We start from the raw sequence: 24,120 nt of genomic DNA, 5'->3' as shown, positions 1-24,120 counted from the left end.
AGAGAGAGAGAGAGAGAGAAAAGAGGAAGGCGATGTTGTAGAAAACAACTGACCGACGGTGACAGCAGCCACCACTGGAGACACAATAACCGAGAGAGTGACTCCACCAGCGATCACCAGGTTCCTCTTGTGGTTGGAGATATCTTTGCCTTCATAGCGGTTATGGATCTGACAGAGAAAAGGGGAACAATGAGAGTCTAACTTCTCATAACTAGTATTCAAACCAGAGAACTGACTCTAGTGCTGTGACCTGAAGTCCCCACATAAGAAGAATGCTAGACCAGTGCAGCGTTACTACCGATTCAACAATTGTTTGGTTGAGAAGAAGGCTCGTATAATTAGGATTAAAGCTATAGTGCGTAGTTTCTGTCTCCCCCATGAGGAATCCTAAGTAATGACAACAAAACTGTTGCCGCGTCCACGTGATACAAGCCTTCTGTGATCACGCAGCTGCTAGAAGCCAAGGAGGACACGGAGGATTAAAAAAGCATGATGGACTCTTCAGAAGAGGTCATTATCTTCACTCGAGTTTCTGCACGCCAAAGTCGCCGGACGCCACAATCTTCTGAACACAGCCATACTGAGACATACAGAGAGAGTTGTGTGGAGTTGAGTCTTAATTAGCTTTATAGCAACTCTTTTGGCAATGGCTTGAATGTAATGGACGTTTATTAATATCAAAAAGTTAAGCACTACAGCTTTAATGATTTTCCTCTATCTTTTTGCTGACTGTTCTCAGGCACTAGGGCTTACACATTAACTCAGAGGTGCAGCTATATCAAAGGCTCAAGTGTAGCTTCACTGTACATTGCATATTCCTTGTATCCCTCAGGTGTGTGTGTACTGTAATATAAATTGACAAAACCTGTAAATATTAATGTATAGTTTAAATGAGAGTAATTATCCATGTGTAAATATCCATCTGTGTAAATAGTATATTTGTGTGAATTGTGAATTAATTTGTAACGTTTAAAGTATTTGATCCTGTACCGTTGATGAATTGTCAGAAGTTGTTCCATAGTTATTTTTAATAGTTGTTGAGCTTGGCCACAGGAATCATTCTTGGAAGTTTGCTTTGATTGTTACTTCATTTTATATTGAATAGTTTTTACTGAGACCGGGCTTGTATCCCTCAGGTCCCAAAAGGCTGGTTAGCAATAAATGATCGACGACATCGGAGCCGTCTGTGGTTCTTCTGTTGGGGTCCAACTGTCAGCCGTTAGTTTACAACCATCACACAACACACAGCAGAGCCTATATAGCCATCAGCAGCTATAAGAGTGTTAAAGGGGATGTTATTAACAAATGAAGAGAAGTGAACACCTGTTAAAGGTGCTGTAGGTAGGATTGTGAAGAACCAGGACTTAGCCAACAAATTTGAACATCAACAACTTCTTAGTCCCTCCCCCTTTTCCGCTAAAGCCCAAAACTGGATTTTATTTTAAATGACCTGCTTCATGTCGTTCTACTGGAACATAGGGTCAGTTTCAGCAAATATGACAGAAAGTTAGTTTTATAAGGCTTACCTACTGCACCTTTAACACAGTGTTAGTGCCAATTCAACATCGTTTGGTTGAGTAGAAGGCTCATATAATTAGGATTAATGATTTTCCCCTCTCTTTTTGCTGACTGTTCTCGGGCACTAGGGCTTATACATTAACTCAGAGGTGCAGCTATATCAAGTGCTCAGGTGTAGCTTCATTGCACATTAACTTGGACTAAGACAGAGCCTATAACAACCCACTGCCAGCTTGCCTACAATTTCTTCCCTTTTAAGTTTTTCTTTCACACCTCAGCACACACTTTATGTTAGAGAGTGAGCATAGCTTTGAAACAAATAAAGAGCTGATTGCAAGTCATTCTGGTAACAACATCAATACCATTACACATGGCAACCACCAAGCCAGAGTGGGAAAGAAATTCTTCCGTCTACAGTGAGGCCACAGAGTGCCACCAGTATTAACCAGCCACTATACCACAACTGGCTAGATTTTGAGAATAGATCCAAACATGTAAAGAAAAGTGTGCAAAGTGGCATGTAAACAGGTCTGACAGCTACTGGGGAACATTTTCAAAGGAGTTAAAATACCATCAATAGAAAATAAAAAAGCTATTAGGAGGAATGTGGGGAAATGAGTAATTGTTGAAGTCGTTAAAACGACATAATATCTGGAGAGAAGCACAACTGGAAGACATTTTGACATTATACAAGACTGAAAACAGCAACACTGGAGCGACTGTATAAATGACCTCAAAAATAGGCATAACCTATGAAAAATGTACAGTTTTAAAGTTTAATTTAATGTTGAAAAACTCTTGCCAATAAAGATTTAAGTGGGAAAAAAAACAATGCTGTATGCATTCCCACTTACTTCCCACAAACTACCACAACATATCTGCTTAATAAGTCAGTCAACAGTGACAACATGCAGTTGATATGACATGTGACCATGCTGCAAGTAAACTGCCATGGCCCTGGTGTAGGGATTCACCAGGAAGCAGATTTTATACCAAGACTGAACATTTATCCAGAGTATGTGGAATGCAGGTGATTCATGCTCAGATGTTTCACATGTGTCATGTGATCACTGCTGAATGTGCTCTGCTTTTGTCAGGGAAGTTTGTTGGCTCTGGCTTCTTCTTGGCTGGCTTCAGAGGGAAATTCTGGAGTCTGAATACTTTCATTTCATCGTAATGTCAAATTCTTAGTGAACAGACTTGGACTGACGAGCCCTGTGTGTATATACACTGTGTGTATACACACACACACAGGGCAGGTTACTGACAAATTACCTCAGCTGACTTCAAGAAAACTAAAGAGCCAGAGAAAAATACATGACAATACGTGTGCTTGTTTTAAAATATAAGTTAGTTACTGACTGATGCAGTGCTGATTTCTGGCCATGCAGTGCGTTTACTTCCTCCACTGGTGAACTGTGATTAATGCTTAGTTATGTAACACTGACTATGGTAACAAATGAAATGGTAGTGCTTTAGAGTAGATGTATGCTTTGTGGGAAAGCAGAGCAAATATTTAACTCTTTTTATCTAAATGCAACACTCCGAATGAAACCCTGTGCCTTTATAATAATCCATACAGCTCAATACAGTCAAGTCTTGAACAGTAAACCTGAACACACTCTCAGTAACTGGGGTATGGCCTTAGCCCAGTTAGGTGAATAACCGGGTTATGCCACTTCTCCCCGTATACATGAGCAGGGACGAATGGGAAGAATGACGGAGTAACTCTACCTATGGTAAAGTAGGCGGCGCTCTGCCAACGCACAACTAGCTTTTTCTTCCGGTTGACCTACGAAATAACAAAGATCCTCTATACTGTCTCTGGTAATATTTACACTGACCGGCCACTAAATTAGTAAAATCTGACAACTTAATTTCTTAACTTGAACACGTCACAGAGTAGGAAAGCACAGTGTTCTCGGCAGATGACTGACAACTTGTTTGGCTCATTAACGTTATATCTGTGACCAGTGTTTTTGCCGAGACATGTCCAGATGTCTGCTTCTGCCTCGTCAGGGAGTAAAACAGATGGACCGCAGGCTATTTGCTGCCGATGGCCCGCTGATTCGGGCAACGCCGTTTTGTTATATGGTATCATAGCAACGACTACGACTCACAACGCTGACGGATTATTTCCGGTTAAAAAACATTCCAAGTGGCAGTTAAAGCATGCGCAGACGCTTAAACCAATCATAGCCCGGTTAAGGTGTATACAGGTAGGAATACCCCGGTTACTAAAGGAGTTCTCTAGGTCTGTTAACCGGGGTATGAGAACTCTGATTTTAACCGGGGTAAGGTGTTAACATGGCGTTTGAGAAATCGGAGTATTGCCTTAACCCCAATAAAATATAATCGTTTTTTTAAACTGCACGTAAAGCACTGATTGTTCTGCCTCATCCAGGTAGTGAAAACTACAAGCAGGAAAACTTAAATATGTTCCAGACTACTGCACATGAATGTGTCACCAGAGCCTTACCTTCCTTCCCACATATACAGGGATGCCAATAATCATGGCGGGGATAGCTATGCCGGCGATGAGTGCAATGCCGACGGGGGCACCCACAAGTGTTCCCAGTTGCCAAAGAATCTTCTTCTTTCTGCTCCATGGCTTCTTCCCCCAGAAAGTACAGCCTGACGGACTGAGAGAGGTAGAGGAGAAAGATTAAGAAAAACAAAACAATGGAGGCTAAGCTAAGTATTTATCGTTCATTTAGTCTATACTGTAATAGGTCTTCAGCATGTTCATCCCTTGTTATACACAACTGACGAAAAAATGTTTCTCCCTGTGGACTGGAGACAAAGGTCTTAAAGAGATATTTTACTGATTTAAATCCAGCTCTGTGTCATGGCAGTGTGGGCAGGGTGTGTAGTTTCCCTCCATGGAGCTCCCAGCTGAGCAGAGCAGATGTGGTCTGTCGAGATCCACCAGATAAAGCGAACCTGTCAATTTGCTGGATTTCAGCAGACCTCGGCTGGTCCGAGCTCGTGCACTGGCGCCACAGAGGGAAGCCAAACAGCATTTGTAAACACACTGCCCACACAAAGATGACATAGAGCTGGATTGAAATCATCAAAGTATCACTTTAAGTGTGTTGGCTAGCTTCATGGCTGTTCCAAAACTACTTTATTTTAATTTAGCCAGGTCAGAAACTTTGAGAGGTATAACAACCAAACGGCAGATCTTCCAGCAGCCCCGGAGCAAAGTGACCAATACACATTTTTACAACAGCAAATCAGTTTTATTTGCCTGGTCATTATGTCAATTACAATCACTTTATGTGTCTTAAAATACTCATATCCACAGGTAAAACTACAAAATCCATCCAAACTGGGTCTTTGTGTATGAAGATCTGTCTATGCGTGTTGACAAACTGACCTCAGGTAGTGCAGGTCTGAGATCTCCTTCATGCAGAGCCAGCAGAACTCACAGCCGCAGACGGCGCAGGTCATGTGGTTACAGCTGCCGTCGTTCATCTTGATGATGTAGGCAGCACAGCGCGGACATGGCTTAATGTCATCAGCTGGAAGGCAGAATAGAAGGACAGGATAGAAAGAGAATATGATTGCAAGGTGGAATATATAGTTTTACTCACTAGTTACACTTCTGCTATCAAACAATCTAGGCCTGGTCAATTAGGTGACATCTTTCAAACTTCATCATGGTGAGAAAAAACATGACAATTCTAACTATTAAAGCATTTAATTAGGCCTGTCAAAATGAATGCAATAAGGCAAATTCCTTTTTACGCCACAAATTTGTTTGACGTGCGATTAACGCAAGGGTGTTCTGTGATTTGCTCCGTAGTTTGGGAAATCAGGAAGCGATGCAGCAGTAATGCTGTGGATAGCTAGCAGAAACAAGCTTCCCTGAGCAGAAATGGATAAAGAAAAGGGTCTTTTGAATGGCAAGTTCAGTTTCAAAGCGTTTCCAGATGGTTCTCTTGACAAGAGTAAAGTTATTTTCATGTACTGTCGATGTGAATGGATGAAAAATGGGATGTTAATTTAACCTTTACAAGAGTAAAGAGGGACAATACATTGTGTTAGTATTACAAAGTAATGTCAGGTCAATATGCCTGCCTATCTGTTGTTGCTTGATGGGCTTGAGTTTGCCATATTATGCTATATCAGCATATTTTTTGAGCATGTGAGGTTATTCTGGAGGACAGTATTTGTTGTTTTGGATTGTTGCAATAATAATAAACATTTGTATAAAGCAAGCATATTTGTCTGCTCCCATGTTGAGAAGAGCATTCAAAACTTAAAAAAGATCCCTTTTAAAGTACATTTAGAACAGATAAAAATGTGCGATTAATTGCAAGTTAACTATGGACAATGATGTGATTAATCGCGATTAAATATTTTAATCAAATAACTACAGTTATACAGCCCTACAATTAGGAAAAATGAACAAACTGTTGGCACATTCCAATGCATTCTGACATATGCTACCAAAACCTATATTCCCAATCCATCTCCCATTTAGAGGAGAACTATGCACCATCTATGCACCACCATTACCACAAGTGTAAACTTGTGGTAATAATCAATGCTCTTGTTTAACAAAGTGTGAGCGATTTGACAGACAAGCATAGGATAAACAGAAAAAGAGAAGAGCAGCTGACCTGCAGCTCCGCTCTCCTGGCTGTAGCTGAGGGAGGACGAGCGAACGGTCCTCAGGCGGAGGCTCTGGGCTCGCTGCTGTCGCGCTGCATCACAGGTCTGGTTGGGATGCCACAGCTGCTTACAGTGGTAACAGAACTCTGTACCACAGCCCTCCCTGCCACATGTGATCTTAGGACAGCTGGCACACCCGAAAGCAATCACTGCATACCTGGTAGAAGACAGACATAACATAGGCAAAAGTTAAGATTTCATACACAAAGACACCACAGTATGAGTCTAAATGCACCAAGGTTACAGGAAAAACAAAAATGTAAGTGTCAAGCAAATGATGCATATATAAGTAAAAGTGTTGCATATACAATAAAGGAGCAGACAAAAAAATAAGACAGCTGACCCATAGTTACTAAAATAGTTACTGCAGTACAAATTCAAAATACTGGAGAGTAGAGGTGGGCGATATATCGTTTAGACGATAATATCCAAATTGTTGTCTGGACGATATGGAAAATTGGGATATTGAATATTTCATAATTTGTACAATCTGACCCCCCAAACATGAAAAGAGCTGAAGGAAGTTAAAGAGAAAACAAATAACGCACACTATAACCTGTAGGGGTTTGTTTGACTGTATTTTTTGTACAAAATCACGATCGTCCCGCACGAAAGTAAGCTGCTACTAGTTCTTACCTGTGTGTTATGACGTTCACTCATGTCAACAAAGATGGCGGCGCGCAATTGTGCAGCGGCTCTCCTGTCAGTGTATATTTATACAAGTACGTACAGCCACACTGAACTAATCAATACAGGACCACGATACAACACAGCCGTTACGAGAGCCTTCCAGGCGGCTCATAACATCCCGGAGGATATAGCCTGACCGAGCCCTCCAGGTTGTTGTCGGCGCTAGCACGCCGAGCTAGCTATCTACCGGCAGAATGAGAAAATAACTCCGGCACGACCAGAGGCGGAGGACTGCATTTTTGTGCACAATGAATGGAGTACCAACTGCAAGATCGTTGCCCAGCACGGCTCACCTGACCTGGAGCCCTATTGGTAATATACTGACCATTTTATTTACTATGAAAACCGCACACTGCCGTCTACATAGACGCTTGTCTCACATAGCCAGACATTACTCCACAATTCAGCGGAGTAGCTAACGTTAGATGCTGGCTATATTGACAGTCATAGAAGCCCGTGCTGATGCGGAGCTCTGTACCCAACTGACAAACACACTTTTTCGGCTTAGAATTACGGTAGGAACCACTAAAAACCCCACAACCTCGCCGTCCTCTCCATCCGACGGACAGACACACTTCTTAGACTTAGAATTACGATAGGAAGCACTAAAAATAACACTATCTTGCCGTCCTTTCCCCCCGACTGAACACTTTATTGGCTTAGAATTACTAAACACACTGCAAACTCACGGTCCTCTCTTCCCAATTTACAGCTGTAGCGTGCTGGGTTTACGTTTTTACAGGTATATCTGGCAACCCGGCCTGGCTGTTAAACTGGGCAGTTGATACCAACACACAGGCCAAAACACAAACCGAAATTACGTCACGGAACGGAAAGTTCAAAAAGGAGAAAATACTGGCATTAGCATTGTTGTCAGAAAAGGTAGTATTTCAACTTAGCATGTTTCCTTAATATCTGATGACAAATTTAGGTCAATTTTGGATTTATTACAGTAAATATTTTACACATTGGGCCTTTAAAGAAAATGTAGCTGGGGCCTATGTTAGCAGCCTAATCCATCATCTTATACGTATATAGTAATGAACTTGTAAAATGGCAAACTAGAAAACCACTTTGTCTCCCTCTTTTCATCAGCATTGTGATCCATCTAGAAGCTGCAGTATACTCCTGACATGACTGATGATGCTTTGTCCATCCTCAATCACTGTGTTGACTGTATGAGTGCGTGTCCTCAGGCAAATGCATATGATCATGTAAAAATGTCCCATGATGGACTTTTGGTTCCCAGTGGTGATGTGGAGACAACTTCATCCTTAATTGATAACGACAGGGTGACAAGAGTGCACACTTACAAATGAAGGCCTTTCTATTCTCACTTAAGAAACACCTCTTTTAGAGAAACAAATCTTTCTTTCGTGTTGTAGACACTGTCTGAACTGGCTGCCGCCACCGCCACTAAATTCACAAGAAACAATTAATTTTCATGTAATAATACTTGGAAACCACAAGGGGAGATAAGGGGTACTGCTAAAATTTCAATAAAAAACTAGAAAAATTGGGGTGTTCTAAAACTTTTGAGTCCAATGAATAGCTTGAAATGGTAAAAAAGATAAGTGGTGAACTGCCTGAGGTAAAAAAAAAAAAAAAAAAAAAGGTACCCAAAACTGAAAAATAATGTACATTTCAAAATTTTACAAAAAGGCCTTTTTTAGGGAACAAGAAATGGGTTAACAATGTAAAGCTGTTCTGCAGCAATGGAGGTTGATCAAGCTTTGAAAGTTGGTGCTACCAATTCCCACAGGTGTTCCAACTTGTCTGGATTACTTACAACCCCCTCTGTTTGTATAAAAGTATTGTTGGAACACACTGTGGTACCGTACCCTTGTGAGCATTATTTGAACAGTATTGTACTGCAGAAAGTAGTGTGTTGCCATAAAAATGGCGGGAAAAAGGCAATTAACAATGGAAGAGAGACAGACAGGGCAGACCCAAAGCCACAACAGAATCAGAAGACAAGGTTCTGAGAGTCAACAGCTTGCGTGATAGGCGGCTCACAGGACAACAGCTTCAAGCACAGCTTAATAGTGGTCGTAATAAGCAAGTCTCAGTTTCAACTGGAAAGAGAAGACTTCGAGCTGCAGGTTTGATAGGTCGAGTTGCAGCAAGAAAGCCATTGCTAAGACGTCAGAATAAGAAAAAGAGGCTTGCCTTGACCAAAACACGCTGCCAATGGACTACTGAAGACTGGAAGAAGGTGTTATGGACTGATGAATCAAAATTAGAAATCTTCGGTTCATCACGCAGGATTTTTGTACGCCGTCGAGTAGGCGAAAGGATGGCTCCTCAGTGTGTGACATCAACTGTCAAACATGGAGGAGGAAGCGTGATGGTCTGGGGTCCGCGGTCGGTGATTTGTACAGAGTGAAAGGCACCCTGGACCAAAACGACTACCACAGCATTTTGCAGCGCCATGCAGTACCCTCTGGTATGCACCTAGTTGGTCAGAGGTTCATCCTACAGCAAGATAATGACCCAAAACATAAGTCCAAGCTATGCCAGAACTACCTTAGGAAAAAAGAACAAGATGGTAAGCTTAAAAACATGGAGTGGCCAGCACAGTCACCAGACTTAAACCCCATTGAGCTGGTTTGGGATGAACTGGACAGAAAAGTGAAAGCAAAGCAACCTCCAAGTGCCACACATTTATGGGAACTTCTGCAACAGAGTTGGGAAGAACTTGAGAATTTGATTTCCACTGTAGAAAGAATGCCACGAGTGTGTTCAGCGGTTATATCTGCCAAAGGGGGCTACTTTGATGAGTCAAATATTTAGAATACATTTTCAGTTTATAAATTGATTCCATGATTTATTTTTTAACTTAAATTGTTCATTTGTTCTATTCTTTGATTTCAGAGTACAATAAGACAATGAACTGCATGAATTTCAATAAAAACCTGGAAAAATTGACCAGTAGTGTATATTTAATGTGAGACTGTTGTCCAGACCATCAGCTAGTAAATAACATAATAAGTGTTATCTGGATCTGGCCAGCACATGCATTCGTGTACTTTAACCCGTTTTATTGTATTAAACAGAGTCTGGAGTAGAATCTACAGCTGTTGTCAGTCTGCCTGTTTTCCCCTGTGTCTTCTGCAATTGCATGTGTATTTACATGACACAGAACAGCAGAGCAAATCCTCACATTTCTGACAGAGTGACAGCTGAGGTGATGCAATGCATGATGCTTTAAGTCAACAGACAGGAGACAAATACAAGGTGCTGACAAGGAGAATGTTCAAGAATAAGAAAAGTTAATCCGTTCAAAGATGACAGCTGCAAAATACAGGCTAGCCAATTTCCTAAAGGGAAACCCTGGAGTGTGTGACGTAGTTGTATCCGAGTGTAGCAGAAGCCTCCCAGCCCCTCTGTGACTGACCCGAGATTAAGTTTCAATCACAGAGCCATGGAGAGCCTGGGAGACTTCCTCCGCTGTATTTTACTCTACTGAGGACTGAGTCTAGAATGCAGACAGACGGTGAGGAATAGCAGAGACATGTCAATCCTATTTCAAATCATTGTCGGTAAACGACCAGCACTAAATAGTACACAGACTAGGGACTGCGGAAGACCGGAGAGACCACGGCTTTGGTCCAACAAAACATCAGATCGGTTTAGATCACAGCACTTTCTGTATAACACTTAATCTGAAAAAGTATTTCATACTTTAAAAGGTAACTGTGCCATCAGTATTCTCTTTCTATACCAGGGCAACACTACAGATCCTTCCTACCAGAGACTCTGGGAAACAAAGTTCTCAAATATGTGTATGATTGAATGATTAGATAATAAACAACTACATTGCCAGTGATACTAGAATACAGCTATTTAGTAGTGTCAGATTAATACACAATATGTCAAAAATGGCAAAGAAATAAGGTATTTAACCCTCTGGGGCTTAAGCTATTTCTTCCCATCTTTGGGTGGCCTGTGGTGCCGAGGAGCTGAAAGCTGCTTCTGCATGTTTGGTTCTGAACGTGGAGATGGTGAGGAAGCCTGTCCCAGATGATCTAAGAGCTCTGGATGACTCGTAACAGAGCAGCAGATCAGACATGTAATTTGGCCACAAACCATTCAGTGCTTTGTAAATCTATAATAATATTTTTGAAATCAATTATTTGATTCATAGAAAGCCAAAGCAACGAGAATCCTTTAGTCTTACTATGCTTTAAGTCTAGCTATGTTTTAAGGGTGTAGTAGGCTGATTTTGATTTTGTAAGTCTGTTGATGTGGTTTTGGAAATTTATGCATGTGTGTGTGTGCGTGGGGAGTGTGTGGTAGAGTGAGTGAGAGAGTGCCGGTGATTATCTTCAGAGTGAGTAGTGAATCTAGAGTCATAGTGAGAGAAACAAAGTGTCTCCCCTGTTCTTTCTGACCACGGTGGGAAATCTGTAGCAGGAAAAGTTAACCCTCTCCTTGATTTCCTGTTGTTTATGGAGAAGGAGAACCAGGAAATGAGTCGGGTGAAATGCAACGCTACCAAGTCACGGCCGAGTGACGTGAAATGCCATGACGTGTAGTCATATTTTTCGAGAGGTGCACGTCAGGCTACGGCGATGGTCCGGCGTAGGGTCGGTATCTCCACGTACGCACGTATGTAGCCACAGCGTCGATTTAAAAAGGTCCCATGGCATGAAAATTTCACTTTATGAGGTTTTTTAACATGAATATGCGTTCCCCCAGCCTGCCTATGGTCCTCCAGTGGCTTGAAATGGCAATAGGTGTAAACCGAGCCCTGGGTACCTTTCAGAAAATGAAAGCTCAGATGGGCCTATCTGGAATCTTGCTCCTTATGAGGTCATAAGGGGAAAGGTTACCTCCCCTTTCTCTGCTTTGCCCACCCAGAGAATTTGGCCTGCCCATGAGAGCGAGAGAGCATCAAGCATCATAGCTTTCAAACGAGCGAAGCATGGCAGTTGGTCATAAGTGTTTCCTCTGTGAAAGTATTTTGTTTTCGCCGCGAACTGAACTCTGCTCTCCAGCTTAAAAGCGCTGTGTTTTACGTTCTATTTAATTTTAAGATTATTTTACCATTAAATACTGAAGTTCACAAATTGGTGTTTTGGCATGACTGCCTGAGTGGCACTATATCCATGGTATTGGAAGGGGGATTTCATTCTTGCACATTTTATTTTGTTGTGCATGATGAAAAAACATCTCCCCCCCCTCTGCTTTTTTTTCCCCACAAATCACACCCTGGTTATAGATATTTGATTGTTTTCCAAGATGTGAGCTAGTGGGAGCATATAAATGTTGAAGATGATGTCATCACTGATGTTTCATGAGGCACTGTTATGGCGATCAGCTGAGAATCCCGCCTACACTGAGAGGGTACTACCCGCAGTGGAAAATGAAATCGAGAAAAACACTGCTACCAAAAGTGAGTTGAGTCGAACCATGCCATGGAAGTGAGGCTATATGGTAATTAGTTAAAACAAGCACAAGCAACAGTACATGTGTAAGGGATTTTCTTATCACTTTAATAGAACAAAGTCTTTGAAGACTAGATGAACTTGACTGAAAAAACTGTATTCTTTCCCTGAGTTACTGTGTCATTCTTCATCGGTTGTATTCACGTTTTAATTTCCTCTTCCAATGGGCCACTTTACGTCACCTTATATTATTCCCATTAAAGACGGTTCCCTTGGGAAACACGTACCCCACTCCATCTCACACACCACATACAACTACCTCAGCAGGTCAACCTGAGGCACCCTGGACATACAGGCACACTTACCCACAGTCCGGTGCAGGACACCAGCGGCAGTCAGGGTCAGCCACAAGCCACCTCCTCAGCATGAACTCCTCGTACTTCTCCATGAGGGCCCGGTCACCCAGGATCATGCGGATGTCGTGAGGGTTGAAGCGCTCCGAGCACTCGGGGCAGCTGATGTTGACACGCGACTCGGAGATCTCGATGCGCAGGTACTGGCGCAGGCAATCCATACAGGAGCGGTGGTGACAGGTCATGATGTCGGGGAAGCTCTCCCTGGAGTGGCGCAGAAGGCACAGCGGGCACTCCAGTAGCTCCGCCCCCGTCCCGCCCCCCACCTTGGAGGAGGAGGAGGAGGTAGAGGAAGAAGGCCCTGAGGCAGAAGAGGTGGAGGCAGCAGCAGCAGCAGCAGCGGAGGCAGCAGAGGCCCCAGCCACAGAGAAGAAGGCAGAGTTCTTGTCATTACACATCTCAGAGTGGATGTTCTCGATACTGGCGATGCCATCCACCCCTCCGAGCCCTACAGGTCCGGGTTGTTGGAGCTCTCGGGACCTTTGGCGCCCGGATTTGGGCTCGCGAACCCGCCGTCTGAAAAGAGAGGCCAGGGAGAGGCGCCTCTTCTTGGGGGCCTTCTTCACAGAGGGCAGAGAGATGGAGGAAGCAGTGGACTGCAGGTCCCGGTCAGAGCCGCCCAACTGGTGCTGGTGCTTCTGCAGGCTCATCTCTAAGGAGGGAGGGGAGGGGTGTGCCAGTGGGGAGCCAGGGCTAGGGAGCCTGTCCCTCACATGTGCAGGGAGGTCTGGGAGTGGGATGGGGCTGGGAGAAGGGGTGAGGTGGTGGATGGGGGAGTGGGGTCCAGGATGGGGGGACAGGGCTCCAGAGGGCCCGTCTGCGTTTAAGACATGGTGGCTTCTCCTGATCAACCTCGTGGTCACATCTAATAGCCGGATTTTGGCGAAGGGGTGGGGGTCACCTGCAGCGAAAAGGATGCAACAGAACCTGGAGAGTAAAAGAAAATTGTGGGAAAAGGCAAAAGAAGGGAGAGAAAAAGAATATATATGTTAATATTAAATTTCAATAACCACTCAGTGTGAATGCATTGAAACAGAAATGCATAATTTGCCATTCAGAAACATTCTTAAAAGTTATACCTTTTTTTTTTTTTTTTTTTCCCATCAGTCAATTTAAGACAATAAATCAAATCACTTTCTGCAGTTCTGAAAGAGGAGGAACATTATTCATTACGCTCTCCTCTCCACAAGGCTTCCTAAGCAAAGTTAAATGCATTTAATTTCTCATATAACATTTGTAATTAGGAGATTGGATAATTATCAGCTGGGATATTCCGCTTGTTAATGCGATTTCCGATACCAAATGTGTTACTTTGGCTCTGATGCAGTCGCCTCTCTCTGGTTGTAGTTCAAGGATGCTGCGGTGAGGAAATTGTCCCACTGGGAAATAAACTCTTGACAACACCGGTGTTACAGACAAACCCACCACGGCTGTGCCTCTCTGGCTCTCCGGTAGATGGTTTTGCTGCGGGTCTCATTTTGGCAGCAGCTCGGTTGAGACAGGAGGCTGAAGCCAGATACCAGAGAACCAGAGAGTCGTACAGTAACAATCAGCTTCATGATCAAAGAATGCTTTTGTAGCACGTGAACACTTCAGTCCATACTGCATCTGTGTCTCTCTCTCTCTCTCTCTCTCTCTCTCTCTCTCTCTCTCTCTCTCTCTGCCCGCTTAGGCTACTAACAATCGTATCGGTCGATCCCTAATTTGTAAAGCTGATTCTTTTAAATAAACATGAAACCGTGATTGATCAAATTTGTATGTTAAAGTTGAGAAATACACATTTCAATATTTTTTTATTTTGTGCATTTTCATTGATAATCAAGCAAGTAGACTCATTATACCATGATTTTGCAATCGCATGTATTGTAGATCGCAACTGCAATATGACTTTTTCTCCAAATCGTGCAGCCCTAGATTGTTTAGATTTATGTTTCTTAGTGTGCGGTCTCCGCTGCCTTTGCTGGTGCATTGCTTTCTTTCTTTTCAAGTCACTGCCACAAACTGTCAATCAGCGAAATAGAATGGGTAACCAAAGAAAGGTCCACCAAACCTTTGAGGAAATCAAACACACACAACCTCTTGCCATGTATTAAGTAAAGGTTAATGTGGGTTTCAATTTCGACATCACATTAAAGTGATTAAACGGCAAGTCTAGTCTGTTATCTAGGGCTGCACAATTAATCATTAAAAAAGGATCATAGGTTGGTAGGGCAATTTTTAGTTTTTTTAATGTGGAGAAATGTTGACCATGTTGGTATTTTAATAAATGCTGTTTAATATCAGTCCATATGTTTGCTTTGTTTTTTTGTAGGACACTTTTAAAGGCAAGAAATGCAAAAGTGCAAATAGCAATCATTTGTTTTGGTTACAGAAGAAAATAAACTCTTTCCCTGAGAAGCATGAGAGAATCATGATCTCAGCACTCCCAAAAACAAATAGTGATTCTCATGTTATCACCAACGCATATGACCAACATTCCATACTTGGGTCACGTGATTCAACTGAGCCATCTCCGTCCAGATGAAAACACTGAGATGCAATCGAAAGCTCTGGAAAAAGCTAGCTCTGAGCGTGCTCCGATGTGTCTGTAAGATCAACAGTGACAGGAACCAGGCCGTCCGCTGCTGATAATGGCAAACAGGAGGAAGTGTGGGATAATGCTTCACCTTGGCAGACCGGTTTCTGACGCAGCAGCAATTTAGATAGCGTCTACTGTAAAATCACAATGGCAGTTGCACAAGTAGATCGTATTAAAGGGCAACTATTATATAGCATTTTCAGGAGAATACTTGTATTTTGTGTTTGTACTAGAAAATGTTAGCATGCTTTAATGTAAAAAAAAAAAAAAAAAAAAAAAAAAACTTTATTTTTCTCATCCTGCCCATGGCTGCTGCACCTGTATTCACCCTCTGTATGAGATGATCTGTAGGAGTGGCAGTCTCTTTAATCCCTCTTTCCAAAAAAGCCCAGTATGCTCCGATTGGCCAGCGTGCTTCCTGGAATCTCTGGAGCCTCCACTGTTGTTTCACTAGCTAGTTCAAGCAGGAGCTACTGCAACGGAGTATATAGCAGGACTTTGTACCGTGAAAAATCACCAATAGAGGCTTCTAAACCAAATATTACACAACCGGACATGTCCCAGCAGTAAAGTTTGGAAAGACCGGAATTTGGGGAAAAAAGAGAGAGATACATTTGTTATTTAATTGTATTATTATTTTTTTAAACAGCATGATATTGGCATTACATATCAGCCCTTGGCCGCCCTTCTCTCTAAATAAAAGGTATCAGCCATTGAAAAACTCATATTGGTGGACCACTACTTAAAACACAGCCAAATTATGTTAAATGTCAAGGGGAATAGTCTAACAAACTACAGGCATTGTAAATAAAGCGCTACAGCAAAAATAAAAAGTAATATAAAGCTCCAATATCTTATTAAAGCTGCGAGCAGCGATGGACGGGCCCTCGCGCCTCTGCGCGCGTCGGGGTTACCGGCGAACGCTGCTCCTAGCGACCGTGCATTCGCGCGGCACTCAGACGCCGCAAATCGTCAACAATGAAAAGGGAACTCCCCGCCGAGTTCAACGATACCTTACACAAGACTCTACCTCATACGGTTCATTAGCTGTGAAAGGGGGCGTGGCTAAAGCATAGGGGGCGGGTCCAACCATCACCAATTAAAAATGAAGCCTGTGCTGAGATGAATGATACCTCACACAAGACTCTACCTTAAATGGGTCAACATGTATGAAAGGGGGCGTGGCTTAAACATCGGGGGCGGGCCAAACCATCACCGATGAAGAAGGAAGTCTCTGCTGAGTTCAATCACACCTCACACAAGCGTTTACATCAATCGGGCCATTAGTAATAAAAAGGGGGCGTGGCTTAAACATAGGGGGCGGGCCAAACCATCACCAATGAAGAAGGAAGTCTCTGCTGAGTTCAATGATACCTCACACAAGACTCTACCTTAAACGGTTCAAATGTTATGAAAGGGGGCGTGGCTTATGCATAGGGGGCGGGCCAAACCATCACCGATAAAGAAGGAAGTCTCTGCTGAGTTCAATGATACCTCACACAAGACTCTACCTTAAATGGTTCAAATGTTATGAAAGGGGGCGTGGCCAGAGTAAGTGGGCGTGGTCATATTATAGGGGGCGGCTCAGTATTACACGTAGACCACACATTCTGAGTTTCATGCAAATCGGATGATGTTTGTCATATAAGGCAGATTTCCTGTTGCCAGCTGAAAACCCATTCAATGACCAAAAGTCAATTTTGGCCTGTAGGTGTCCTCAGGCCTGGACCCTTGTCAATTGTGAGAAATTTCGGGCAGATACGACAACGTACACTCAAGTTACAACAACTTCTTTGTTCATTGCTAAACACTCAAAATGGCCACCACCCCTGGCACACACCGTCTGACGAAAAGTTTTTCTTTTAATAACTTTTCATCGTTAAGGTGTTGGGATGGTACAGACCAAGTTTGAAGTCCATCGGATGAAATCTCTAGGAGGAGTTTGTTAAAGTATAGCACCTTGACTTTTAGGCCTACTTCCTGTTGCCACTAGGGGGCGCTATGACTTTAAGTAAATATCGGCTGTTATTTGTCCTCAGGGTTGGACTCTTATGAATCCTGAAAAGTTTCGAGGTAATCGGACAACGTACACTCGAGTTACACCCACTTCCTGTTTCGGCGGCAAAACGCACAAAATGGCCGCCCTGCCACTGCCATGCCCTATGACGAAAAGTTTTTCTTTTAACAACTTTTCATCTTTAACATTTTAAGATGGCACAGACCGAGTTTGAAGTTGATCGGATGAAATCTCTAGGAGGAGTTTGTTAAAGTACGACATTTTTCGTATTTTCTTAACTTTCTAGGGGCGCTAGCGAGCCATTTTTGTGCGCCTATTCCCGAAACCCTTAAAATACGTACATTTTCACCAGACTTGATGCGGCCGCAAAATTTGGTGAGTTTTTGAATATGTTAAGCCCCTCAAAAAGGCAATTCATTTGACGGGAAAATAATAATAGAAAAATAATAATAATTCCTTCAGTTTCAATAGGGCCTTCGCCGCTGTTGGCGCTCGGGCCCTAAATATCACAACCTCTAGCCCTACAGGGCCAAAGCACCGTTGTGAAGCTAAATAAAACCAGGGTCAAACAGCAGAAGATTCAAGTAACAATTTACAGTAACAAAGACGATCTTGCATCGGAATTTCAACAGACCTTTGCTGGTTAGATCTGGTAATTTCACAATTTCCTGTATGACGAAACATAATTACTTCTCTGTTATCGCCACGTCTGAGCGTGTTCGTGTGACTAGTCACTCCACAAAATGATAATATCAGGACAGATGGCTTCTGAGCCAATCTGAGTGTTCTGTCCACTTGAGAATTTCACACATTTGAGAGGGGGAGAAGAAAAAAAAGAGCCAAAGAGAGTTAGACAGATGGACACTAAAGTAAAACGGTGCAAAAATACAGAGGCAAAACAAGTTTCTGCCTGAACAAATACCAGATTTTAGAGGTTAGGTCTATTGTTACATTTCAATATAATCCATTCAAGTTTTGCATCGACTGCATAAAATGTGCCAGAGAGTAAAAGACAAATCATGTACAGTAGCAGGTCATTCTACAGTTGAACAACAGACACGTGTCACAATTTCCTCATTTGTGATAAGTCGACTCATACAGAACTATAACCAACTAAGCCTTCTGAAAATTCTATGTAGTCTTGACACAGCTGCCTTTTTCATTATCATATGCTGTAATTTGATGATCCGCCTTTTTATAAATTGACTTAGCTTTCCAAAAAACTATAGGCATTACATGCAGAATTGCTACAGGTTAGAAAGACAGAGAAAGTCCATCTGTAGAGACATAGAAGTCTGAATTTAAAATACCATTTGAAGCACGTCATTTGGCCTACTACAGCCCACTTCTTAAGATTTGCTGTGAGAAATATGTCTGAAGTAAAGGTTGGTGATGTGTACAGTTTCTGAGGAAATCCACGTGAGCTATTAAGTATGGACTGCCATCAGAGGCCACAACCTTAAACGAACAAAGCCATGTAAAACCGCAGAGATCATCTACACGCAGGAAAGAGAACAGGACTGAAAACAAGTATGAACTTGATAGGCGCACTGTTCTAGGGGGTGGCCGACAAGTTTAAACCGTAGGTTTGGGCCACAGTTTGCCTCACCCCTGACTGTACTCTCTGTGATTGTACATCTGTGCTGTGCTTTGTGATTCTGGGAGCGGTGATGAGAGAGCTGAAGAAAGAATGTCTGTTGTTTTGGGAGTGTTGCGACTGAGATCCAGCTTGCTCGCTGGGTGTCCATCCCTGAATACGTATGTGTGTTTATCGGTGTCTTTGGTTACACCTTTCCAATGAAACCATACAGAGTAGTGCCAAGGGACGGACGGAGACACTCTCTCTCTCTCACATGCTCTCACACATACTGTACATGTGCATACTTTATAAGCACTTATTGCAATAAAACAACTTCCGCAATCTGTACCACTATACCAAAAGATCCAAAACAGCACTGAGCACAGCCCCTCTATAGCTGCAACCAAACCACTGACTTCTCTGCTTTTCTGAAACACATGCTGTTCTTTCTCCCCAGAACCCCGCCCCCCTGTCCTTGCTTTGAGCTACATCTGAAATCAGTCTGATGAGGTGGGCAGAGCTGGCCTTAATATCTCCTGCACACAATCACAAATAACCTCTCCCACAGACACACACAGGAATGAATATTGTGAACATTGTTTTTTCCCCTCTCGTTATGTTGTAACATACACTTATTTTCCCATATTCTTTAGTAGTCTGCACACAGTAGAGCTAACATATATAGTGGGCTTTAAAGAACAAAATTTTAACAGAAAAGTCATAGTTTGTAACAGAAATCCAGTGGAAACCCCCTTTAGCTTTTTCCTTTAGGGTGTTGTGCATTTTTCCACAAGCAAAGCTGCAGTCCAATAGTACCACCTTGTTGTGTCACAAAGCTACCACCTCGTCTAAATCAGCGGAGGAGTGATGGTCTGGGCTTATCGTTGCTGAGCAGATAGCTCTGTGTGTGTGTGTGTGTGTGTGTGTGTGTGTGTGGGGGGGGGGGATGACAGAACCGATGATACAGGTAGACTAGCCCAGCTGTCTCATTTGAAGACATGTTCGATGCGTTTCCACTCACATACCCTACAACTTGGGATGCCATTAAATCACTGATTGCAACTATTTGTATGACAATTAATCGTCAACTAAAATGTCATGATTGTGACAGCCCTACATACACAGTCTGAAGTGTGTAACACACTACTTCTCTTACTGACGGAGTTGGTTTACAACCAATGCAAGAAAAACTACCCACATTTGACAAGCTGTTCTTGGCTGTTGCAAACAACTGTCCAAAACCGATTAAAAACCACATGAGGTTTTATGGAAAAAAAAAGTTCTCAGTAATCTTGGGCAATCACCTTTGACAGCTTCTAACTTTAACGGTGTGTTTCCGTTATATACTTTTTTCAGAGGCAGCCCTGGAAGTCATGGCAACCAAATAAACAGCGAGTACAGCACTGTCTTCTCCATAGCCAGTTAAAGAAATGGACGAACAGATCCCGTTGCTCTGGACGGAGACCAGTGACCATACTCCAGTTAAGGTGTATACATGCAGGAATTCCTCGGTTACTAAAGGAGTTCTCTAGGTCTGTTATGACAAACCCGATTTTAACCGGGGTAAGGTGGCGTTTGAGAAACCGGGGTATTGGCTTAACACAAATATAATAATTTTTTTAAACTGCTTGTAAACACACTGACTGACGTGAGTAAGACCTAGATAGAGCACCAATGAGCAATACGGAAAAATTTAGTGTTTCTCTGATGGAGAAGGAGATGGACGGCATAGTGCTGCAGTGTTTCAGTGTTTTCTTTTCCTAGGCAAATGAAGGTAAATCACTACCCTAGGTGAATCAGCAGTGCAAAATAATGCTGGGATGGTTTTGAGAGCTGCCATTTTTCAAAATCTGTGTTTAGTGAATAAAAAAAATTTCTCAACTGATAATAGCTTGGCTTTCTTTTTTCCCTTCTTTTTTTTTAAATGCCACATTTGTGCAGGATGTCAAGTGCGCATGGAACGATTCCAGGCGATAAAAAAAAAAAAAAAAGTACCAGGTACTATGCACAACTTTTGCCAATGACAAACCAAAACATAATGGTTACAAGCGAGTCGAGCCATACCATGCAGTGGAAATGTGGCATAAGTCTAAACTTAGCCAGTAGAGACTCCCTAGTGAGCAGTGTTTCTAAGCAGCATGCGTGTTTGGTTGAGTGGGGCAAAGGAAACCATGCACAAACAGGAGATGAAAGATACACCTGGGGACAATCAGGGGACACAATAGCTTCAAAGACGGACTGGTAGATGGACAGGTATGTAGATAGAGAGACAGCGAGACAACAGTAATGGCAGGCTAGGAATGAGCTAGGCATGCAGACAATTGTGAACAGTGAAACATGCAGCAGCTGAGCCAGTGTATTCAGCCAGTCAGTATCACTCCAACTGCATTCCTGGCCTGTCTGTCTCCTTTGTAATGCTGCCTCTATGCACATTCCTGGGCTTCTAGGGGGCTGGGGACAGTCAATGCATTAGTGAGGCACTGCATCATGAACAGACACAGAGCAACATCCTGGAAGGCAAGCTGAGCAGCTATTGACTGATGTGGGATGAAAGTCAAACAGTATCCCTCCCATTTCACCAAAGTGTGGAGCAAGCTAAAAAAAAAAAAAAAAAAAAAAGGGGTGTGGTCAGTGGCCATATTTAAATGCAAGCTTTAACCTTGTCCTGGTGTTCAGAGAAGACATTGAAACATATCTCCCTCTGTTGCAGGGAGTAAAGATTGCACACAGTATAGTATTGGTCATGCATTGTGTTTTGAGTCTGACCGTACAAGATACAAAGGATTAAAAATGATGCCAACAGCAACCACAACAGCAGTGTGAACAGGGAAGGCATTGTTGAACGTACAAAGAGAGGCGAGGCAGGCCGGCAGGGAGAAGAACAGGAAAAGTTTCCAACCCCAACAAAGCCAGTACAGTCTCCAGCTACCCCCCTCCCCCCTCCTCCCAGACTTCCCCTCTTTCCTCCCACACTTCACTCAAGGGGGGGAGGAAATGAGGTAAGCATCCTGGCATTTCAGCTCAGCTAAGAGAGTTAAAAACTCAGCAAGCAGATAGAGATTTGTCACCTGGTAGAGATTTTGCTATACCATTAATATGGTGTAACCATACCCTCGTTATCTCTGGTTATGTGAGTAGTAACTATGCATTGTGTATCCTTGTTTCTTTTTTTGTTTTTAAAGACTACCTATTCATCTTTACTACTGATTTTTACTTGCAAAGACCTCGTGGATAGGATGCAATTACTGCTGCTCCTGAAGGGGTTGTGTTTGTTCAGCCTGAAAGCTACCATGTACATTGATTGCCCGATACACACAGTGAAAACATCCTTTGAGGCCATGAGCTAGCGCTCGAGTTTGACAGCCGTTTCAGAGTTTTCAACAGGATAGGGAAAGAAGGACAAAAATCAAAGACCTCTTACTTGCTCACACTTCAGAGAGATAGGCACAAACAAGACGTTGCTTCTCAGTGGTGTGGAAATCAGAGAAAACATCTGAGCCAGAGACAGGTACAAGTCAACCTTTGTTGATACACTGTACAGGGGAAATGCCATAGATTGGCCCGCCATCCTATGCTCAAGCATCTGTCACAAAAGCAGCATCAAAGAGCAAGGCTGTAAAAGGTGTGGGCAATGTGCCGAATAGATCCAAAATTTCAAATATCATTATGTTCAATATGGCAGATGACAATGGTATCGTTATATTAAGATATGTTCCTTGTGCAGGCCAGTAATTTATTTATGCACTAGTGCAGCGCCCGTTCGGAACGGGCCAATTGCTTGCTCTCCGGTATCACTGCTTGCAGCTTTCTCCAGAACTACTGTTCAAAATCACAACTGAAATAGGATGAAATATTATTCATTAAACTATCCAGCATTATATCAGAGCTGAAAGCTCCACATGGAAATGCATAAAAGATTTCCAGCCGACTACTTTCTTACTGGTTTTGGAGTTTCTTCTCGCTCTATTGATGTAAAGCTTCATTTCTGGTTCTCCGTTGAATCTACGCTGTAGGTACATACGTGTAGATATGGACCCTACGCCTGACGTGCACCTCCCCAGAAACAACACATTGCGGCGACGCAAACCGCAAAACAACTGCGATTGGTTTGCTTGGCTGGGCTTGGTGCGTCGCATTTTCCTCTACTCATTTTGGTGTTCTACTTCTCCGCGAACAACATGAAATCAATGAGAGGGTTAACTTTTCCTGCTACAGTTTTCCTGTAGGGGGGTGACACTGTGTTGACACTGTGTTTAAGTTTTTGAGTCAGTACTCGCTCCGAAGCTAATCTTCACTTTCTCCCTCGCTCTACAACACACTCCCCACGCATACACACAGCGCCTCTGCTATTCTCTTAAAGAGATATGCTAGAACGACGCAGACACACTAGCGCACAAGTATAAATCCTCACAATGGCTCGGCTCTGCGTAGAGCCTTGTTCCAATCAGCCTTAAGCTGCCTTGCTTCCAATAAAGCGGAGTCTATGTCATGAAAGCAAAAGCTAACATGTTGCACACAGCTCGTTAGTGAATATGTGCTCGTCAGTCACACCAGGACTAGGCAGGACATGTAACGAGGCCATGAATTTGCGCGGTTTTCTAACTTAAGTCCAAATGGTTTTCGTCGTAACGTCACGTAAGTGACGTCAGCTAGTTAGCATTAGCAGCTGTGTAATTCACTAGATAATAACGTTAGCTAAGTAAGCACCAACATAGATAATTGTTACTGGTACTGAATCAGTCGCATTGACCCAAAATTACATTTTGAGATTAGCTAAACTACCAATATAGCTAATGGAGAGGGGGGGAGAGCTAGCTTAGAGACAGCAAGTGTGATTACTGACAGTAGGAGTAAGCGGCACCTGAGTTGCCAGCAACTCAAGGGAGGCATCTCTTTACTGCCGACAGAGTTCCACAACAGTGTTTCCCATACATTGATTTAAATATCAACTTTGACCGTCACATATTGATAGTCTATTTTTTTTTTTATTCAAAATGGGTAAAATCTTATTTTATTGTAACGCCACATACAGCACACTGATTCACTCATCCCCCCTTGTCCCTCTCTATCTGCTTGTAAGACTCTCTCCCCAACATGTGGAACCATCAGATTTTTTTAAACTGCTCTTTAATGTTTTATGTAAAGAACTTTGAATCGCCTTGTTGCTGAAACGTGCTATATAAATAAAGCCTCTGGCTTTACCGTATATCTACAGCAACAACTTTCACGGGTTCACCTGGAACTCCCACACCGCA

General features: G+C 42.8%; 1 protein-coding gene across 2 annotated transcripts in view; it reads right to left on the bottom strand.

The window, feature by feature from the left end:
* LOC114557693 (E3 ubiquitin-protein ligase RNF19A) overlaps positions 1 to 24,120 on the bottom strand; it is a 36,592-nt gene that overhangs the window by 3,540 nt on the left and 8,932 nt on the right. For both annotated transcript variants that reach the window (XM_028581322.1, XM_028581321.1), the window contains exons 2-6: positions 12,644 to 13,618; positions 6,147 to 6,355; positions 4,898 to 5,042; positions 3,998 to 4,160; positions 54 to 168 (exon numbers count right to left, since the gene is read on the bottom strand). In XM_028581322.1, coding sequence (XP_028437123.1) covers positions 54 to 168; positions 3,998 to 4,160; positions 4,898 to 5,042; positions 6,147 to 6,355; positions 12,644 to 13,341 — 1,330 coding nt within the window. In that variant the 5' untranslated portion in view covers positions 13,342 to 13,618. The remainder of the gene's footprint in view (positions 1 to 53; positions 169 to 3,997; positions 4,161 to 4,897; positions 5,043 to 6,146; positions 6,356 to 12,643; positions 13,619 to 24,120) is intronic.

The sequence above is a fragment of the Perca flavescens genome, chromosome 6 (assembly GCF_004354835.1).
Source record: "Perca flavescens isolate YP-PL-M2 chromosome 6, PFLA_1.0, whole genome shotgun sequence".
NCBI classification, from domain to species: domain Eukaryota; kingdom Metazoa; phylum Chordata; class Actinopteri; order Perciformes; family Percidae; genus Perca; species Perca flavescens.
This window is presented reverse-complemented; position numbering and strand designations above follow the sequence as displayed.